At 35.7% G+C, this 20,488-nt stretch overlaps 1 protein-coding gene across 2 annotated transcripts; it reads left to right on the top strand.

The window, feature by feature from the left end:
• Window positions 1–453: 453 nt before the first annotated feature.
• Window positions 454–19,477, top strand: LOC136232832 (pleiotropic drug resistance protein 1-like). 2 transcript variants are annotated; one of them, XM_066022265.1, is made up of 21 exons: window positions 454–767; window positions 1,926–2,046; window positions 6,473–6,561; window positions 6,682–6,766; window positions 6,866–7,025; window positions 7,549–7,625; window positions 8,342–8,395; window positions 8,481–8,571; window positions 9,821–10,122; window positions 10,748–11,029; window positions 11,750–12,066; window positions 12,156–12,316; window positions 12,431–12,534; window positions 13,567–13,723; window positions 14,098–14,615; window positions 15,417–15,707; window positions 15,993–16,076; window positions 16,200–16,561; window positions 17,095–17,266; window positions 17,744–17,998; window positions 18,966–19,477. In XM_066022265.1, the coding sequence occupies exons 1-21, from the start codon at window positions 493–495 to the stop codon at window positions 19,221–19,223; spliced, it is 4,215 nt and encodes a 1,404-aa protein (XP_065878337.1). In that variant the 5' UTR covers window positions 454–492; the 3' UTR covers window positions 19,224–19,477. The 2 variants fall into 2 exon arrangements, with proteins under 2 accessions (XP_065878337.1, XP_065878338.1); XM_066022266.1 differs by lacking the exon at window positions 8,342–8,395.
• The last annotated feature ends 1,011 nt before the right edge of the window (window positions 19,478–20,488 follow it).

Here is a 20,488-nt window from a genome sequence, read left to right as displayed (position 1 = left end):
CTTTAACTAACGACCTCAAAATGAAAATATTAAAGAATTAAAGTTGTTTAGAACCTCATTTACCATGAAACCACATTTTTGAAGTTTTGTCTCTCTAAAAATTCACTCTCTCTCTTAACCAAACAACATCTAAATGACCTCAAAACGAAAATTTTCAAGAATTAAAGTTTTTTAGAATATCATTAACTCTTCGATTTTTTTTTGAGCCTGTCAACGGTTGTTTTGAGGCGTTGAGTGGCCACAGTTGTTAAAAAGTGTAAAATTCAGTGGTCATACCGTTAAAAATTTAAGTTCAGTAGTCATGGGTGTAACTTACCTCTCTCAATTAGTTCAGTTTTATAATTTACCCTTGAAAAAAAGGGACAAAGTTTAGGGGTTAAATTAGAAACCCAATACTAATCTTCCTATAAAAGCACAAAAAGGAGTGAACTTTATGAAACCCTTTGTCTTCCACTCGCTAAAGATTGGTAGAAACGAAAGAAAGAAAGAACAATGGAGGGAGAAAGAGTAGGTTTTAACAGTTCAAGATGGAGAAATAGCTCTGAAAATTTCCCAAATGAAGAAGATGATGAAGAAGCTCTGAAATGGGCTGCTTTGGAGAGATTGCCTACTTATCTCCGACTAAGAAGAGGCATTTTTTCTGACCAAGAAATTGATATCAACAAACTTGATTTTGTTCACAAAAAAAACCTTTTAGATAAGCTCATTAATGTTGCTCAAGAAGATAATGAGAAGTTTCTCTTGAAGCTTAAGGACCGTCTTGACAGGTATTTACCTCTTTTTTTGTTGCTAAATCACACTCGTTACCACAATCAACTTCAATTCTTAACGGTATTACCTCTGAACTTTACCTTTTTTAACACCGGTAGCCATTCAACGCCTCAAAATGACTGTTGACGGCCTCAAAATAAAAAATTCGAAGAATTAATGATATTTTAGGAAACTTTAATTCTTGAAAAATTTCGTTTTAAGGTTATTTAGGTGTTGTTTTTTTTAGGAGAGATAACGAGTTTTTAGAGAGAGAAAGCTCCCAAAAAAGTGATTTTGGAAAATAAAAAATGTGGATTGTTAACGATCATTTTGAGAAGTTAGTTAAAGTTGGGTGACCACCGGTGTTAAAAAGTGTAAAGTTGAGTAGCTACCGATATTAAAAAGTGTAAAATTAAGTGTCTTTTATGTTAAGTTTTGAAGTTCACTGGCTATAATATTAAAAAGAGCAAAGTTCAGTGGTTATAGATGTAATTTACATATTTGTCACAACAACAATGAGTCATTTGAAAGAGTACACAATTAATTTTTGGACCACTTACATTTTTCGAAGAGAAAAGTACAAAAGTAAATATTTGTCAATTTAGAAATAAAATACTCGAGATTTAAAAGTTTGCAAATATTTGTATATGTTTTGTGCACTTTATAAACTTAGTCATTATTTTAAAAATTATTTGTATGACTATTAGCTAAAAGGGAACGATGTAAAGTAATTAAAAAAGACTATCTTTATAAATTACTCAAAATACAAGGTATAATTTTACAAATTTACTAAACAGCAAGTATACTTCACAAAGCACATATCCATATTTGTAAACTTTTACACCACGGGACTGTTTTTACAAATCGACCAAACCACGGGATTTATTTTTATAAGGAATAATGTACCAAAAATAGCCTCAAGTTTTTTGAGAAGTGTCAATTTAATCCAACCTATAAAATATCATCATTTATTCCCCAACATTTATAAAATTGTGCAATTATAACCATGCGTGACGGGACTTACCAATTTAACTCTAAATTCCGTTATGTAGAACTATAATTGTAGCATTTTACAAAATGTTGAGACTAAATGGTATTGGTTAGAGTTTTGGATGTTGTGATTAAGTTAATTTTTTAGCATAAAGATTGAAACTTTTTGGGATGAAAACAAACAGGGTTGGACTTGAAATGCCAAGAATTGAAGTTCGGTTTGAGCATTTAGGCATTGAAGCAGAGGCTTATGTTGCTGGCAGAGAGTTCCCTTCAGTCTTTAACTTCTCCCTTAATATGTTGGAGGTACAAATATTTGAACTTTACTAGGGATGGCAACGGGTAGTGTACCCGCGGGTACCCGGTACTACCCGACCCTAATGGGACTACCCGTACCCTGTATAAAAGGGTATGGGAAGGGTATGAGATCAAAATAATTACTCGTTAGGGTAATGGGACGGGTATGGGAATACCCCCCAGGGTACCCGGTACCCGTCATAATTTTTTTATATATCAAAAAAATTATTGTTTTTTTAGATGTAATATTTGAGATTTTAAACCCCAACCTTTTGTTTTTCAACCATTGAGTGATACCACTAAGCTACTTATTCTTATTGATTAAGGTTCAATTTGTTCAATTTTTAGATAAATGATTTATTTAATTTATACTTTGTTAAATTTGTAATATTTTTTATTTTATTTATTGATTTTTAACGGGTAAGGGTACACGTGGGTACCCGCGAATTAAATAGGAAGGGTATGGGATGCAAAAATATACCCGTTAGGGTAATGGGACGGATACGGGTAATTAAAAAATAAACGGGTAAGGGTTTGGGATTGGCACTACCCGCGGGTATCATACCCGTTGTCATCCCTAAACTTTACTTACCTTAAGGGTTTTGCTATTTGCCGCCTCCAAATTACTTATCACCACCTCCACTTGGACAATTTTGCCCTTTGCATAAAAAAATTTGCAAAACTCGAAAAAAAATTTGAGAGAAAATTTTAAAATTTGGCCTAAACGGATGGCGCATCCCCCCCCGGCCCATGGTGGGAACGGATGGCGCATTCCCCCTGACCCATGGCGGGAACGGATGGCGCATCCGCCCCCACCACGGGCCGGGGGGAAAGCGCCATCCGTTCCCGCCATGGGCCCGGGGGAATGCGCCATTCGTTCCCGCCATGGGCCGGGGGGAATGCGCCATCCGTTTAGGCCAAATTTTGAAAAATGAAAAATTCTCAAATTTTTAGTGACGAAAAATACTAAATCGTTCAATTTTTTTTGTGACGAAAAATACAAAATCATCATGAAAAATATGTATTATTTTCATAAATTCTTTGATAAAAAAATGTAAATTTTAATGTTTCCAACTCGTAATCATCTATTTTCGGGGTTCGGGTTGTCACACATCAATTATTTTCATAATTTCAATTATTGTTGTTCGAGTTTATGATTTTGGAGAGAGAATTTTCAGTTTTTGATCAAAATTATGAAAAGGGCAAAAAAGTCCAATGGGAGTGGGGATAAATAATTTGGAGGCAGTATTTAGCAGCTCACATCATAAGATGGACGATAAATTGTACGGACATTAATTAAAGTTTCTGTCTTTTTGTTTCTCTAAAACATTTCTGTCTATTTCTTAAAGGGTAAATTACACTTATGGGTACTAAACTTTATTCTTTTTAACGTTATTGTCACTGAACTTTATATTTTTTTACACCGGTGGCCACTGAACTTTACCTTTTTAACGTTATTGCCACTGAACTTCAATTTTTAACGTTATGGTTACTGAACTTTATATTTTTTTTAACACAGTTGTCCATTGTGTGTTGACCAGCGTTTCTTACCTTTGACTCTCCCTTTTCACCGGTTCTCTCTCTCCTTTCCTCTTTCTAAAACTTTATATACCCATTTTACCCCTTTTTCTATCTATATATCTGTTTATTTCTCTCTCATTTTCTCTCTCACTGTTAAAATAGCTACCGGTATTAAAAAAACGTTAAAAATGGTAAATTCAGCGGTCATAACGTGAAAGGTTATCAAAAAATAACATCAATATAGTTTATATTTATTCTAATAAAATTAACATAACATAAAATACATTTGACTTTTTTTTATGTCAACTGTACTTATCCAGGCCCATAATCAATGTGTCGAACTTGGACAAGGAAGGTTGATATTAGGCCCAAATCGCCAAAACCCACTTATTCCTAAAGCGGACTTCGAATTTATAAAATAAGATGGAACAATCCAGCACGGCCCTCACTGTTTTTTTTTATTAGAGGCCCGGCTATTTATATTAATTATTAAAAAATATATATTCTTATTTAGATGAGTTTATTCGAGTTGAGCTCGATATTTGATTTTTAGGTTAAGGTACAAAAATACCCCTAACGTTTTAGGTTAGGAGCAATTTTACTCTTAACGTCTAAAATGGTGCGATTTTGCCCCTAACGTTGGAAATGAAGAGCAATTTTACCCCTAACGTTAATAAATTGGGTCAATTTCAGACACTATTATAAAACACGGATATTTTTGTTCCTTATTCAACACCAATTGCATAACAATTCGTTCTGAAAAAATGATTTCATGTTTTTTTTATAATTTAATAATAAAATTTGAGATTAATATTTATAAATTTGGTGAATTTTTTGTATTTATTTTGTCTAATTCGTACAAAAGACAGTATATTTTTTTTTATTATTTTTTTTCACATCCCAACGTATGTTTATGATTTGTTACTGATAAAATGACACACGTATGAAGTGTAGATGACAAGATTCATGACCGAGAAGACAGTTTGATGAATTATTTCTCAAATTGACCCAATTTATTAACGTTGGGGTAAAATTGCTCTTGGCTTCCTATGTTATGGGTAAAATTGCACCATTTCAGACGTTAGAGGTAAAATTGCTCCTGGTCCAAAACGTTAGGGGTATTTTTGTATCTTTACCCTTGATTTTTTTAAGTTCGAATCCCGCCTAACCTGCCTAAATTAACAACGGGCTGGATTTGATTGGGTTTGGATGGAGTATTTTTAGGAAAAAGCCTACTGGACCTGACCCTTCTTGATCCATAAATATGTCTAGTGTCAATTAATGGCCGCGTTGGAGAAGAATGTGATTTTTTAAAAATAAATTATTATATCAACTATAAAAGTTAAATATGCCCGACATGACTTTTTTTTATAACATATAGGGCCCATTTGGTTTAGTGTTGTTTATTGTTTGCTGTTACGGTTTGTTGTTGCTGTTTACTGTTGCTGTTTGCTGTTGGAAAAAACTGCTTTTCCAAAAAGCAGAGATTCTCTGCTTTTGTAAAAGGCTGCTTTTCGGGTGTAAAAGGCAAACAGGAGGTAACTAACCAAACACTTAAAGCTGCTTTTCAGATGTAAAAGGCAAACAGGAGGTCACTAACCAAACACCTAAAACTCTCCATTTTAAAGTGAAAAGGCAAAAAGGAGCATGAGAAGTAGCAACCAAACACCTCCTTAATAAAATCAATGTAGTTCATATTTGATTTCAACATAATTCATGTACAAAATCTCATGGAATGTTGTTGTATTAGAATACAGTTTACTACGAGGGGTTTGATTACTTACTTTTCCATTGCAGTTTCGCTTTTGAAATAGAGAGTTTTAGGTGTTTGATTAGATATCTCACCTCCTGTTTATCTTTTATAGCTCAAAAGTAGTTTTTAACAAAAGGAGAGAATTCTGCTCTTTGAAAAATCAGTTTTTCCTAACAGGAAATAGCAAACCGTAACAACAAACAATAAACAACAGGAGGTGAGATATCTAATCAAACACCTAAAACTCTCTATTTCAAAAGCGAAACTGCAATAGAAAAGTAAGTAATCAAACCCCTCGTAGTAAACTGTATTCTAATACAGCAACATTCCATGAGATTTTGTACATGAATTATGTTGAAATCAAATATGAACTACATTGATTTTATTAAGGGGGTGTTAGGTTGCTACTTCTCATGCTCCTTTTTGCCTTTTCACTTCAAAAGGGAGAGTTTTAGGTGTTTGGTTAGTGACCTCCTGTTTGCCTTTTACATCTGAAAAACAGCTTTAAGTGTTTGGTTAGTTACCTCCTGTTTGCCTTTTACACCCGAAAAGCATCCTTTTACAAAAGCAGAGAATCTCTGCTTTTTGGAAAAGCAGTTTTTTCCAACAGCAAACAGCAAACCGTAACAGCAACAGTAAACAGCAACAACAAACCGTAACAGCAAACAACAAATAGTAGGTAAAACAAACGGGGCCTAAAAGAAATATGAAGTCTTACTATATATGTAGTCTTTTGATTTTGGTCCACAATTTTAATTTTCGTTTTAAACTTTTAAAAGTTACCTTTTACTTTCTTTTTTTAAGGTACCTTTTATTCTTATTTAATTGCATTCAATAACCTCCTATTTTCATATGTATTCAATAACTCATTATTTTTATCCAATTGTATCCAATAATCCTCGATTCTTGTCCAATTGCATTCTTCAATTGTCCCGTTAACTTTCAAAAGTTTCTAATTATTTATCTATTTCACATTTTTTTTGACACGTGGTGAAACATGTCTCCCATTTTCTGCATCCAACAAATTCTATTGAAAAATAAGGGGTTATTAAATGTAATTGGACAAAAATAAAAGATCATTTAAAATATTTCGATTATCATTCATAGTGTATTTTACCCATTAAATGCAACTTATCAATGTTAAACTTTCTTTAATTCAAGGGATTCTTGAATTATCTTAACATACTCCCGAGTAGAAAGAAACCGTTATCAATCCTTCGTGCTATCAGTGGAATCATCAAACCCCAAAGGCAAGTGTAATTATCATATCAACTTAAACTTTTGGTTCAAACGGTTCCATGACATGGTATCAGAAGCCTCGCCCAAAAGGCATTTGCGTCAGAGATTAATATCACTTTTTTTTTTGGCAGAATGACATTGCTTCTAGGCCCACCAAGTTCAGGAAAAACAACATTACTATTAGCTCTGGCTGGAAAACTTGACAAAAGTCTTAAAGTAAAGAGATGAAATTTCATACCCTATACATAGATTTGAAAGTGAAATTGCTTGAAATTTTACCGACGGAAATTTCTGTTGCTAAACATATAATTTCAGGTTTCGGGGAAGGTTACGTATAATGGGCAAGAGATGCAAGAGTTTGTACCACAAAGATCATCAGCATATGTAAGTCAATATGATCTGCATATTGGTGAAATGACTGTAAGAGAGACATTAGCTTTCTCTGCGAGATGCCAAGGGGTCGGACCACGTTACGGTAAGTATATGTAATTAATCATCAATTGTATATGTAATTATCAACTGTGCGGAGCCCGGAGGAGAGGGGTTATGAGAGTCCATCGATCCCCCCGACTCTAGGGAGAAAAAAAGAAAAATTACAATTACGTATGGAAATTGCCGTAAACATATAATTTCCGTCATAATTCTATTCTGTTTAGAATCTGTCCCGATGTAACATCACAGACGGAATCCGTAGGGAGAAGGGGTTATGAGAGTCCATCCACCTCCCGACCCTCGGACCCTACGACCCTTGGGAGAAAAAAAAATTAGAATAACTACGGAAATTTCCGTCGCTAAACATATAATTGCCGTGGATTATTCTAATGAGAATCTGTCCAGATTTAACATCATTGATGAAATCTGCGATGGAATTATCTCCCGCTGATGCTTCGTAAAAAAAAGAGTAAAATTTTCGTTAGGTCCTCGAGTATTTGGTTCCGGCCCCGCCACAGATTACGAAGGTTAGAACTATATAGTAATTTTTGAGTAAAATTGTGCAGAGATCTTGGCAGAATTATGCAGAAGGGAGAAGGCAGCAAATATCAAACCCGATCCCGATATGGACATTCTTATGAAGGTTAGAACCAAGCTGAGAAGGAAATTTTAATTTAATGCCTAATACAGTTATAGCTCGGATACTTGTCTAGAAAAGTCAACTACCTAAATCCTGAATTTGTTTAAAATGAACTTATTGACCGCCTCTAAGTCTACTTGGCTGAGCAGTGGGAGGTTTTGGACAACTTGAAGTGCATATATCACTTTTAAGCAAGTTCAGAAAGCCGATAGATCATGATAAGCAGGTTCATGGGGCAATATAGGTCACCTTAGACAAGTTCAGGGGTAAATAAGATGTCTCCGAAATATAGAGAAGGCGGTTGACTTTTCTGGAATAAGAGCCAAGCTGAGAAGGAAAATTTAATTTAAGGCCTAATACAATTATAGCTTGGATACTTGTCCAGAAAAGTCAACTACTATATTTTGAAAGCGTTATATTTACGTCCTGAATTTGTTTAAAATGGCCTTATTGACTCCCCTCTAAGTCCACTTGGCTGAGCAATGGGAGATTTTCGAAAAATTGAAGTGCATATATCACTTTTAAGCAACTTCAGAAAGTCGATAGATCATCGTAAGCAAGTTCAGAGGGCAATATAGGTCACTTTAAGTAAATAAGACGTTTCCAAAGTATAGAGAAGGCGGTTGACTTTTCTGGACAAGTACGGAGGCTAAAAATTTATGAAGCCAAATTTAACGTCTTCAAGCGTTGCAAATGAACTAGTTCTTGAAATTTTACAGGCAGTATCACTAAAAGAGCCAGAGACCAATGTAATTACAAATTATATTCTCAAGGTCAAAATTTAAAATCCTGTAGAACTACAAAGTTGTATTAAAAACTGTATCTTTTAATCTTTCTAATTATAATTATTTTTCACAGATTTTGGGGCTTGAGATGTGTGCTGATATATTGGTGGGTGATGAGCTAACTCGAGGCATCTCCGGCGGACAAAGGAAACGAGTTACAACAGGTAAGAGCATCAAGAGTTACAACCTAACTCTTCTTTATTAGTGTTTCCGCGTTTCGTGTCTATTTCTGTTTCTGTTTACATTACCGTTTCCTAATTAATTTTTTTTTAAAATAACGTTCCGTTTCATTTCCTGTTTCCGTTTTCGTACAACATAGGTTAAAGTTGGTGGACTTATGAGACCTAAAAACCTCGTAAACTTGTGAACTTGATTCAATAAACCGATTGGCTCCTAAACTTTAAAGATATCTCGTTAGCTCCTTGAACTTGTTTAAAATAACATGGTCAAAGCTTTAAGTGCGGCAAGTTAAATTGTGCATTACTTTAAACAACTTCATAGAGCCGGTAGATCACTCTAAGTAAGTTCAAGCGGTTAATAGGTAACTTTAAGCAAGTTCAACGGGTTTAACAGATCACTTTAACTAGGGCTGTAAATGAGCCGAGCTGCTCATGAGCGGCTCAGTGGTCGGTTCGATAAAATCTCGGCTTATCTCGGTTCGATTTGTAAGCGAGCTGCTCGTGAACACGATTTACTAGCTCGGTTCGTAAACTAGCCGAGCTTGAACAGGCCAAAACTCGGCTAGAAAGCTCGTGAGCAGGCTCGAATATAACATTTATAAACAAATTTTAGTTTTATAGTAAACTATATAGCTTTGTGTTAGTTCATAAATATCTAAACTCAATATTATTTTATTTGCTATTATATGAGTTCGTCCACAAACATAATAAATGAGTAATAGACGGACTATTTGTAAGCATCTTGTTTATTTATACTAACTTTGCTTGTGAGCTTGTTTATATACACAATTAAAGAGCTATTTACGAGCAAACTTCATAAATATAATTAAGGATTTTGGGCTCAAAAGAAGCTCGAAGCTCGGCTCGAGCTCGTTTATTTTCTATTGAGCTGAGCCGAGCTTGAGCAAGCCAAAGCTCGGCTCGGACACAAGCTCGTTAATTTTACAGTGAGCAGAGCTTGAACAGACCAAAGCTCGGTTCTATTTACGAGCAAACTTCATAAATATAATTAAGGATTTTGGGCTCAAAAGAAGCTCGAAGCTCGGCTCGGACTCAAGCTCGATAATTTTATAGTGAGCAGAGCTTGAAGAGACCAAAGCTCGGTTCGGCTCGGCTTGGCTCAGTTATAGCCTAACTTTAACCAAGTTTAATGGACTTATGAGACATCTCCAAAGTTCAGGGGTTCGTAATTTTTTCAACTTTTCTGAAAATTCCGGTATATGATCTAATGCAGGGGAAATGTTGGTTGGACCGGCAAGAGCACTTTTCATGGATGAGATATCAACTGGACTTGATAGCTCAACAACATTTCAAATAGTTGAATCACTTAAACAATCAATCCACGTTCTGCAGGGAACTGCTCTTATTTCTCTGTTACAGCCAGCACCCGAAACTTACGAACTTTTCGATGACATTATTCTTCTCTCGGATGGATATATCGTCTATCAAGGTCCACGCGAAAATGTGCTCGATTTCTTCGAGTCTAATGGCTTCAAATGTCCTGAAAGGAAAGGAGTCGCCGATTTCTTACAAGAAGTAATTCATACTATAAAACTCAATATCTGTATTATATAGTGGCGGAGGGAGTGGAGTCAGGAGGGTCCGTCGACCCCCCGGACTAGGGCAGAAAAAAAGAAAAATAACAATCACCGCTCCCATTTGGACAATTTTGCCCTTTTCATAAAAAAAATTCAAAACTGAATTTTTTTTTTAGAGAATCCCTCTATTTTATGCCTAGGTGGATGAAGCTCCCACATGGGGGCAGGCGGGAGATTCATCTGCCTAGGCATAAAAAAAAATCATGAAAAATCGTCAAATGTTTTGTGACGAAAAATGCAAAATTGTTTAGTTTTTTGTGACAAAAAATGTAAAAAAAATATGTATTATTTTCATGATTTCTTTGATAAAAAAATGTAATTTTTAATGTTTTCGAATTGTAATTATCCATTTCTGGGGTTCTCGGATTATCACGCATCAATTATTTTCATAATTTCAGTTATTGTTGTTCAGGTTTGTAATTTTGGAGAAAGAATTTTCAGTTTTTTTATCACAATTATGATAAGGGCAAAAAAATCCAAATGGAGGTTGTGATAAGTAAAATGGGTCCGGTATAAAACCACTGGTTCGTGTCTTGTTAATGTTCTCTTGCTCATTCATTTAGGTAACATCAAGGAAAGATCAAGAGCAGTACTGGATGCATAAAGAACAACCTTACATATTCGTTTCCGCGAAGGAATTCGTTGAATCGTTTCAAGTATTTCATGTTGGTCGAAAACTTGGCGACGAACTTGCCATACCGTTTGACAAGTCTAAAACGGATCCTTCTGCTCTAACAACTGATAAATATGGTGTTAGCAAGAAACAACTTTTCAAAGCTTGCTTTGCAAGAGAATTCTTGCTCATGAAGAGGAATTCCTTTGTCTACATATTCAAAATGATACAAGTAAGTATTTTCATTTCATATGACGGAAAGCAATTTATAAGAGAGAAAGAATTGATTTAAGTAGTGGATTGCTAAATACCGTCCCATTTGGACTTTTTTGCCATTCTCATGATTTTGATTAAAAACTGAAAATGAAAATTCTCTCTCCAAAATCACAAACCCGAACAATAATAATTGAAATTATGAAAATAATCAATGCGTGACAACCCGAGAATCCCGGAAATGGATGATTACGAGTTGGAAACATTAAAATTTACGTTTTTTATTAAAGAAATCATGAAAATAATACATATTTTTTGTGACGATTTTGCATTTTTCGTCACAAAAAATTGGACAATTATGCATTTTTCATCACAAAAATTTGACGATTTTTCATAAAAAAAATTTATGCCTAGGCGATGAATCTCCCGCCTGCCTATGGGCAAGCGGGAGATTCATACCACCTGACCATAGGGCTCGCGGGAGATTCATCCCACCTGACCATAGGCCAGGCGCGAGATTCATCCGCCTAGGCATAAAACATACGGATTCTCTCAAAAAGAAATTTGAATTTTAAAAAAATTTATGAAAAGGGCAAAATTGTCCAAATGACGGCGGTAATAAGTAATTTGGGGGTGGTAAATAGCAACACCCGAGTAGTATGCAAGATTTAAGAGGAAAATCCCCAATTTGTAGGTGAAAAACAGTAGTGAATTAACTTTGGTTGTTTACATTTTCCAGTTTGTCCTTCTAGCTTTGATAACAATGACATTATTTCTAAGAACGGAGATGCATCGCAACACAATAACAGACGGGGGAGTTTATCTCGGTGCACTTTTCTTCGCAATCTTTGTAGTTATGTTCAATGGATTTGCAGAGATTGCTATGGCCATCATGAAACTTCCTGTCTACTACAAGCAAAGAGACCTTCTCTTCTTTCCTGCTTGGGCATATGCACTACCCACATGGATTCTTAAGATCCCGATTAGCCTCATCGAAGTCGCGGTATGGGTCATCATGACTTACTATGTGATTGGATTTGATCCAAACATTAAAAGGCAAGGATAACGAAACTACATTTATGTTTTTCTTCTATTTTTCGAGTCGGTAAGATTCATAATTGGCTTGAATGTTCTTAATGATGCAGGTTTTTGAAACAGTACTTAATACTACTATGCACTAGTCAGATGTCATCGGGGCTATTCCGACTAGTTGCAGTAGTTGGACGGAACATAATCGTTGCTAACACATTTGGCTCATTTTCGTTACTTATTGTGGTAGTTATGGGTGGATTTGTCATGTCAAGAGGTGAGTTTATATGAACGTGTTCGATATATTTTGTTTTGTTTCCGTCGAAAGTTTGTCGAAAGAAAAAAAGTTGAATTTTAGTGACGAAGATTGCGTCGTTTTTTATTGCATTAGATGATGTGACGCCATGGTGGATTTGGGGCTATTGGACCTCTCCAATGATGTATGTACAAAATGCTATCTCAGTGAATGAATTCTTGGGGAATAGTTGGAGACAAGTAAGCTTTAGTTTTTCGTTAAATTCGATAATAGAATTGTTAAGGTACGTCTAGAATCCTATTTAGTTTGGTTTTATGTATGAAAAAAAATCATACTTTTACGCCTATAAAAGCAAAGGTTGTTACTGCTTATTTGTATGCCTTTTGAGTTTTGGAGTTTGTGTTCAGGGACGTAGACAGGGGAGGCCTGGCCCTGGCCCCCGGTAGTTCTGGCCCCCCTGTCTTAAAATTTCAATATTTTTGGCCTATTAGGTACTCCCTAAATCCAAAATTTCTAATTTTTTTTGGGCCTGTTAGGTCTCTCTAAATCTAAATTTCAAATTTTTTTTGGCTTGTTAGGTTTTTATAAATCCAAATTTCTAATTTTTTTGGACCTGTTAGATCTCTCTAAATCCAAATTTCTTTTTCTTTTTTGCCTGTTAGGCCTCTATAAATCCAAATTTCTAATTTTTTTTTGCCTGTTAGGCCTATCTAAATCCAAAGGCATGTTAGGTCTTCCTAAATCCAAATTTCTAAATTTTTTTGACCTGTTAGACTTTCTTAAATCCAAATTATTAATTTTTTTTGGCTTGGTAGGCCCTCTCAAATCAATTTTTTTAGATTTTTTACATGTTAGGACTATTAAACAAATCTAGCTTAATTTTGGGAAATTGTACATTAATACTTAAAAAAATGGTTCTTGCTCATTCAAATTATAACAGGCATCTATAAAAAAAATTGAGCAAGTTCGATTTAGAAAAAAAAAAAAAAAAATTTGCTAACGTACTTGTAAAATCAGCCCCCCAACCGAGTCATCCTATATTCGCCACTGCTTGTGCTCTTAGGATATGCATATATGTAAGCATCGGATGTAATCGAGTCTCATGGAATTTGAGAGAAAGATGTGGTTTCCGTACTGTTATAACAACTTGCTGAATACTAACGAATTATGCTCTCCTCCCTGTAACTGTAGGCAAAATTAGCCGAACCACGTAAATGTCTTGTTATTGTGATTGAATGTCTAATATCCTATTCCGAATGTTTGTGTTGCAGGCTGTCCCAAATTCAACAGAACAATTAGGAATTACTTTCCTTAAATACCGCGGAATGTTTCCCGAAGCAAGATGGTATTGGATTGGAGTAGCAGCATTGATTGGATACATCTTTCTATTCAATTTCCTTTACACTTTAGCTCTCAAATATCTTGATCGTAAGTGTCGTCATTTTACTTCATCCCAATACATCGGGGGCACCTGTTGTACTTTTCTAGATTATCCGCCCACTGAACTTGCTTAAAACGTCTCATTAACCCTTTAAGTCCACGTGGAAAACAAGGAGAGATTTCGACAAGTTTAGGAGGCTAATAGATTCTTGTAACCACTCCAGGTTTCAATATGTCACTTTAAGCAAGTTTAGGGGGCGCTATTGTAAACAAGTCTAGGAAGCTAACGAGGCTTCTTTAAAGTTTGGATGGCCAATCGGATAATCTGGACGAGTACATCGAGCTCCTTATATATTAAGCCTTTTTTCCAAATTTCGTAACAAGTTTATCAGTTTCTAGCTGAAAGATTGAACTGATTGCAGCATTTGGGAAGCAGCAAGCAGTACTTCCGAAAGAGGACTCGAATGAGAAACAAACCATTAATTCAGAAAGACGGGACGAAATTCGGGGTGCTTTCAACGAAAAGAAGAAGCAAGCAATGGTTCTTCCATTTGAACCTTTTTCTATTACTTTCAGTGAAATCAAATATGCAGTTGATATGCCACAGGAAATGAAAGCTCAAGGTATTCCAGAAGATCGTCTAGAGCTTTTGAAGGGCGTAAGCGGGGCATTCAGGCCGGGCGTCCTAACAGCTTTAATGGGACTAAGTGGTGCTGGGAAGACAACTCTGATGGATGTCTTAGCAGGAAGAAAAACTGGTGGTTATATCGACGGGAACATTTTAATATCAGGGTACCCGAAAAGGCAAGAAACTTTCGCTCGTATAGCAGGATACTGTGAACAAAATGACATTCACTCCCCACATGTTACAGTCTATGAGTCCTTGCTTTATTCCGCCTGGCTTCGACTAGCCCCTGAAGTTGATTCTGATACGAGAAAGGTATGCTTCGAATTTTTTGCACGAAATTGAGGATAGGGAGATAGTTTACATATTTCAATTTATGAATTGCAGCAGCCTGATGCAGGTGACAAATCGAGAAAAGTGTAATAGTATTACCTACGGTAATTGTCGCTAAATGTATTATTTTCGCCGGTAAATCCATAGGTAAATTACACCCATGGTCAGTAAACTTTACCCATTTAACATTATGGCCACTGAACTTTACACACTTTTTAACACCAGTAGCCACTCAAAGTCTCAAAACAACCGTTGACGGCCTAAAAATAAACAATCCAAAGCGTTAATGATATTATAAGAAACTTTAATTCTTGAAAATTTTCGTTTTGAGGTCATTTAGGTGTTGTTTTGATAGAAGAGAGAGAGTGTGTGAATTTTTAGAGAAAATGGTCCAAAAAATGTGATTTTGGAAAATAAAAATATGGTTTCATGATAAATGTCGTTCTGAACAATTTTAATTCTTGAATATTTTTATTTGAGGTCATTAACGGTCACTTTGAGGAGTTAGTTAAAATTGAAAGGCCACCAGTGTTAAAAAGTATAAAGTTCAGTGGTCATACCGTTAAGAATTAAAGTTCAGTGGCCACAATATTAAAATGGGTAAAGTTGAGTGACCATGGGTGTAATTTACCCGCAAATCCACTATATTCCGAATCCGTGTGAATTTGGCATCAACAACAGAATCTATGACTGAAATATCCGCCGCTGATATTTAATCCAAATAAAATTTGTAATTTTTAACATATCCTTTGCATTGACCGTCCGAGTATTTCGTTCTTGCAGGTTCTGGTTGAGCAAGTCATGGAGCTGGTGGAGTTGGACTCTTTAGGAGAAGCTATAGTTGGATTGCCGGGTGTAAGCGGGCTTTCGATTGAACAACGGAAGAGGCTTACGATAGCAGTGGAGCTCGTCGCTAATCCGTCGGTAATTTTCATGGATGAACCAACTTCAGGACTAGATGCAAGAGCTGCTGCTATTGTGATGAGAACAGTAAGGAATACAGTGGATACTGGGCGAACCGTCGTTTGCACAATACACCAGCCAAGCATTGACATCTTTGATGCTTTTGATGAGGTAAAAAAAGTATTAATACCCGAACTACAACGTAAATCTTTTGTTCTTGTGACCGTATATCTAATTTCTTGAATTAAACGCGCGTTTTCTTTAGATGACAGAATTGTGTCATTGGAATGTCACATGTGAATTGAGCTGGTTTACAATTAAGCTTTCAGATGACATAATTTTAATATACTGTCACGAAAAACAATCAGACGATATGAAAACAAATGTCTTGGAAAATGACATAATGCGTATATAGTTCATGATGTGTTGAATTCTTTTTCTTTGCTACATTTGCAGCTACTTTTGTTGAAAAGAGGAGGTGAAGAAATATATGTAGGTCCGATTGGACTCCATGCCTGTCATTTGATCAAGTATTTCGAGGTAAGACGAATACAAGAATGGTAAATTACATCTATGGTAGCTCAACTTCATTTACCATAAAAACAGTAAAGAAACTCGAATGTTCGTCTATCGAATTGATGACGAGGCATTAATTTTTGTCAGGAAATTGAAGGAGTTCCTAAGATTAGGGATGGTTACAATCCAGCAACTTGGATGCTAGAGATTACTTCTATGGCTCAAGAAGAAGCATTAGGACTTAACTTCTCTAACATATACAAGAACTCAGAATTATTCAGGAGAAACCAATCTTTGATTGAGGAATTAAGTAGCCCTCTGCCCGGTTCGAAAGATCTATGCTTTCGGAGTCGATATTCGCAGTCTTTCGTAACCCAATGTAGAGCTTGCCTATGGAAGCAACATTGGTCATACTGGAGAAACCCATCATATACTGCAGTCAGACTTTTATTCACAGCATTCATAGCTTTGATGTTTGGTACAATGTTCTGGAATCTTGGCACCAAAAGGTATCCGATAACACAGTAGTGTTCACCTAAACCCTGAATTTGGTCATTTACCGTTACATTTAAGCTTAGGGTTAATTACAAAAAAACTATCATGTGGTACCTGTGGTTTTTTTCTTTTTGCAAACACAACCATGTGGTTGCAAAATTTTACATGTTTTTTTACTTTGCCAAATTTGGCCAATAACGATCTCAAAATGAAAATTTTCAAGAATTAAAGTTGTTTAGTATAATATTTACTATGAAACCATAATTTTAATTTTTTAAAATCATCATTTTTGGAGTTTGCTCTCTAAACATTATCTTTCTCTTTCATAAAAAAACAACACCGTGAAACCACATGGTAGTTATTTATAATTCACCCTTAAGCTTATTAAATCTAAACCTTAAGATGCTTTGAATCTCTATACTATTAGAGAGTGAATGACCAAATTCAGAGTCCAAGTGGATATTACTGCCGATAATACATGACGATGTTTAATTAGTTAATGCTAAATTTGGCAATTTGAGAAAAATTTGTGGGAATTAATTTGCAGAAGAAGAATGCAAGATTTGTTCAATGCTATGGGTTCAATGTATGCTGCTGTGATTTTCTTAGGAGTACAAAATGCTTCATCAATTCAGCCAGTTGCTGCTGTTGAGAGAACTGTGTTTTACAGAGAACGAGCTGCCGGAATGTATTCTGCATTGCCATATGCCATTGCTCAGGTAAATCTTTTCGACTTTTTTCACCCCGTCATGGAACCATTTGAACTAAAACTCGAGCTTATAGTTAAAGGTCCACTTCATATTAATATCTGACATACCCCCACACACGAATGCCCACTGGGTTTGAAGCGTGCACACAACGCAGGCTCCTGCCATGAATCGAACCCTAGACCATTTGTTCACACGGGCTTTGATATCATATCATGGAACCATTTGAACTAAAAACTCAAGCTTATAGAAAGGTCCACTTCATATTAATACCCGACACACCTTATAAAAGGTCCATTCGGCCTTTAATTTGCGCAATTTATTTGGTGCAAAATGAAGCTTGGCTACCAATTTAGTCCAACCATCCATGGTTTTTGGACACTTTCAAAAGACCAAATTGATAAGCAAAATTTGTTTAGCGCACGGATCAAAATCCTGCGAAGTTCACTACAACGATTTTGTCTACTACTAACCATGTTTCTTTTTCAGGTTATGATAGAACTTCCATACATTTTATTCCAAGCTTTAATCTATGGAGTAATAGTGTATGCTATGATAGGCTTTGAATGGAGCGTTTCCAAGTTCTTCTGGTACCTATTTTTCATGTACTTCACCTTGTTATACTTCACTCTTTTCGGAATGATGACGGTTGCTGTAACACCAAATCATCACATTGCCGCTGTGGTTGCCATTGCCTTTTATGCTCTATGGAATCTGTTTTCGGGATTTATTGTTCCTCAGACGGTAAGAACTTATAAACTTACGTCTTTTTCTTCTCATAGACGGAGCTGGAACAAAATACTTGGGTGTCAAATGAACTAAAAATGTTAAAAACTATAGATTTTTTGGAAGTATTGGTAACGAAATAACTGACGCAGTTGTAAAATCCGTTATTATGACGGGAATGATACATCAGCTAGGAATATTTCCGACGAATTTTTTTTTTATGCTGAATAACTCAGTCTTTTAACTTGGCATAAAAACTGATTGGCCCCTGAATTCTGAGAGTGCCTCGTTAGCCTCCCGAAATTACTTAAAGTAACTAGGGGTGTAAACGAGACTTGGTAGTTCGTAAACTGTTCGATCTCGGCTCAGTGAAAGCTCGATCAAAACTCGGCTTGATAGGGGGATCGGCTCGAGCTCACTCCGAGCTTTCTCGGGTTCGGCTCGGAAGCTCGCGAGCAGACTCGATTATTTTTAATTACTATATATATTTATGGTTATTATTAGTTTTCATCACAATTCACAAATCAAATAAGATTTAACCCATAAAAAAAATGTAAGCTTAGACATTTGAGTCTTTAGCTAGACAATTAGGTTTTGATAAGGAACAAAATACATTACAAACTTTAATATATATTTCATTGTTTGAAATTTTCTCCAAGTTTGTGTTTTTCGATCACAAGTACCATCTACTATTCTGGAATCTCGACAATAACATGATTGCTTTTCTACACTACTTATTTTATGCACATATGTTAAATTCGATTAAAGCTCATTATAAGCTCAATAAAAGCTCGGTTAGATTCGGTTAAAACTCGGCTCAGTCAAAGCTCGGTTCGAGAGGGCTCAGCTCGAGATATTAACGAGCCGATACCGAACCTACCTAGAGTTCGGCTCGTTTACACCCCTAAAAGCAACTATTGACCTCTTGAACTTATTTAAAATGATCTATTAACCTCCTCGACTTTTCTTAAATTTTTGGTGACAGAGAATTCCAGTGTGGTGGAGATGGTGCTACTGGATTTGCCCTGTGGCTTGGACATTATATGGATTAGTAGTTACACAGTTTGGAGATATTGAGGAATCATTAGAAATGGGAACTGCAGTGCAAGATTTTGTGTTAAGTTACTTTGGATTTCGCCATGATTTTCTGGGAATTGTTGTAGCTGCACATCTTGGATTTTGTTTGCTCTTTGGCTTCATTTTTGCCTTCTCCATCAAAGTATTCAACTTCCAGAAAAGATGAAAATAACTACATTTAGTTAATGAAAATTTAGTAGCAGGCATAAAGGGATATCACGAGTAGGGGTGGCAGTTATCGGGTTTGTGTCAAATGAGTCAACCTTATCATGGCCAAAAATTTATGTGTCATACTCTTGTCAATGTATTCGGATTAGTGTTGATTTCTTATTGTATTTTTTGGGTCATGTATTTTATTATGTAATTATGTTAATGGTAATATTTAAAAATATAGGAGGGATATGGTAATATTTTTAAGTATTTTATGTCATTTTTGGATTAACAGGTTAACAATGACCATCCAAAAGTCGGCTAATCGGGGCCAGAACTAAGGGGTGGCTAACCACGGCTCCTCAAGAAATTGGTTCAAATAAATTTTCGAGCCCTTGTAAGAGAGTGAATGAGAGGAAAGATTGGCTTGGTCAAACTATTTGACCAAGTGATCTAGACTTTGATTCCTGACAACTCATAAGTTCATAGTTAAAAGCTCAATTCATATTAATTCCTAACTCCGTATCAAAGAATGATATAGGCATAATGATTAGTTTTGGCCATTGTTATAGTTGCAATTGTCTTAGCTTCTACCCATTTTGTAAATGATTAATGGCCATAGTTACAATTTTCTTTGACTTGAAGCTCGGGGAAAGGGATTAAGGATATCAATTCCCTAAGGAGCAAAGGGTCGTGGGGAGATAATACCATTTGAGCTTGCTGCGGGCATGTTATACAAGTTATGAAATTGATATTTGGAACATGACGCACTAATCTAGGTGCATCCTTGTCTATGGTGGGCAAGTACACGCCTTGCAATCGCGCCTTTCGGACTATAGTTTTAGCACTATAGTGTGACCCGCTAATTCCCTCATGTATTACCTATAGGCATTGTTGTCATTCTTGTTTAAAAACGCATTTTAGTCATGGATGGCTGACAAATTCCGCGTAGTGCCACGATCTACGAACAACTATTGTGGCTATATAAGGAATGCTCCATTATTTCCAATCATCAAAAGGAAGATCTCCCATGTCAAGGCACATGACAAATGCTTTTGTAATTGCTGGAGAAGTTGTCCTTTCGAGAAATAGTTCACGAGCTAATATTCTTTATTTAGAGGTAGATAGCCATCACTTGAGAAGGTCAGTTGATTATAAAAAATAGAGGTTACAAATCTTTTGCCTATTTGCCTACTACTCCTAGACATGACGCTTAGACGCCACATGTCGAAAGTCTTATAGATTCATCGGCGGTTCTCACAAATAAATCACGGAACTTGA

The sequence above is a fragment of the Euphorbia lathyris genome, chromosome 6 (genome assembly GCF_963576675.1).
Source record: "Euphorbia lathyris chromosome 6, ddEupLath1.1, whole genome shotgun sequence".
Lineage (NCBI taxonomy): Eukaryota > Viridiplantae > Streptophyta > Magnoliopsida > Malpighiales > Euphorbiaceae > Euphorbia > Euphorbia lathyris.
The sequence above is the reverse complement of the archived record's forward strand: the minus strand, read 5'-3'. Positions and strand labels throughout refer to the sequence as shown.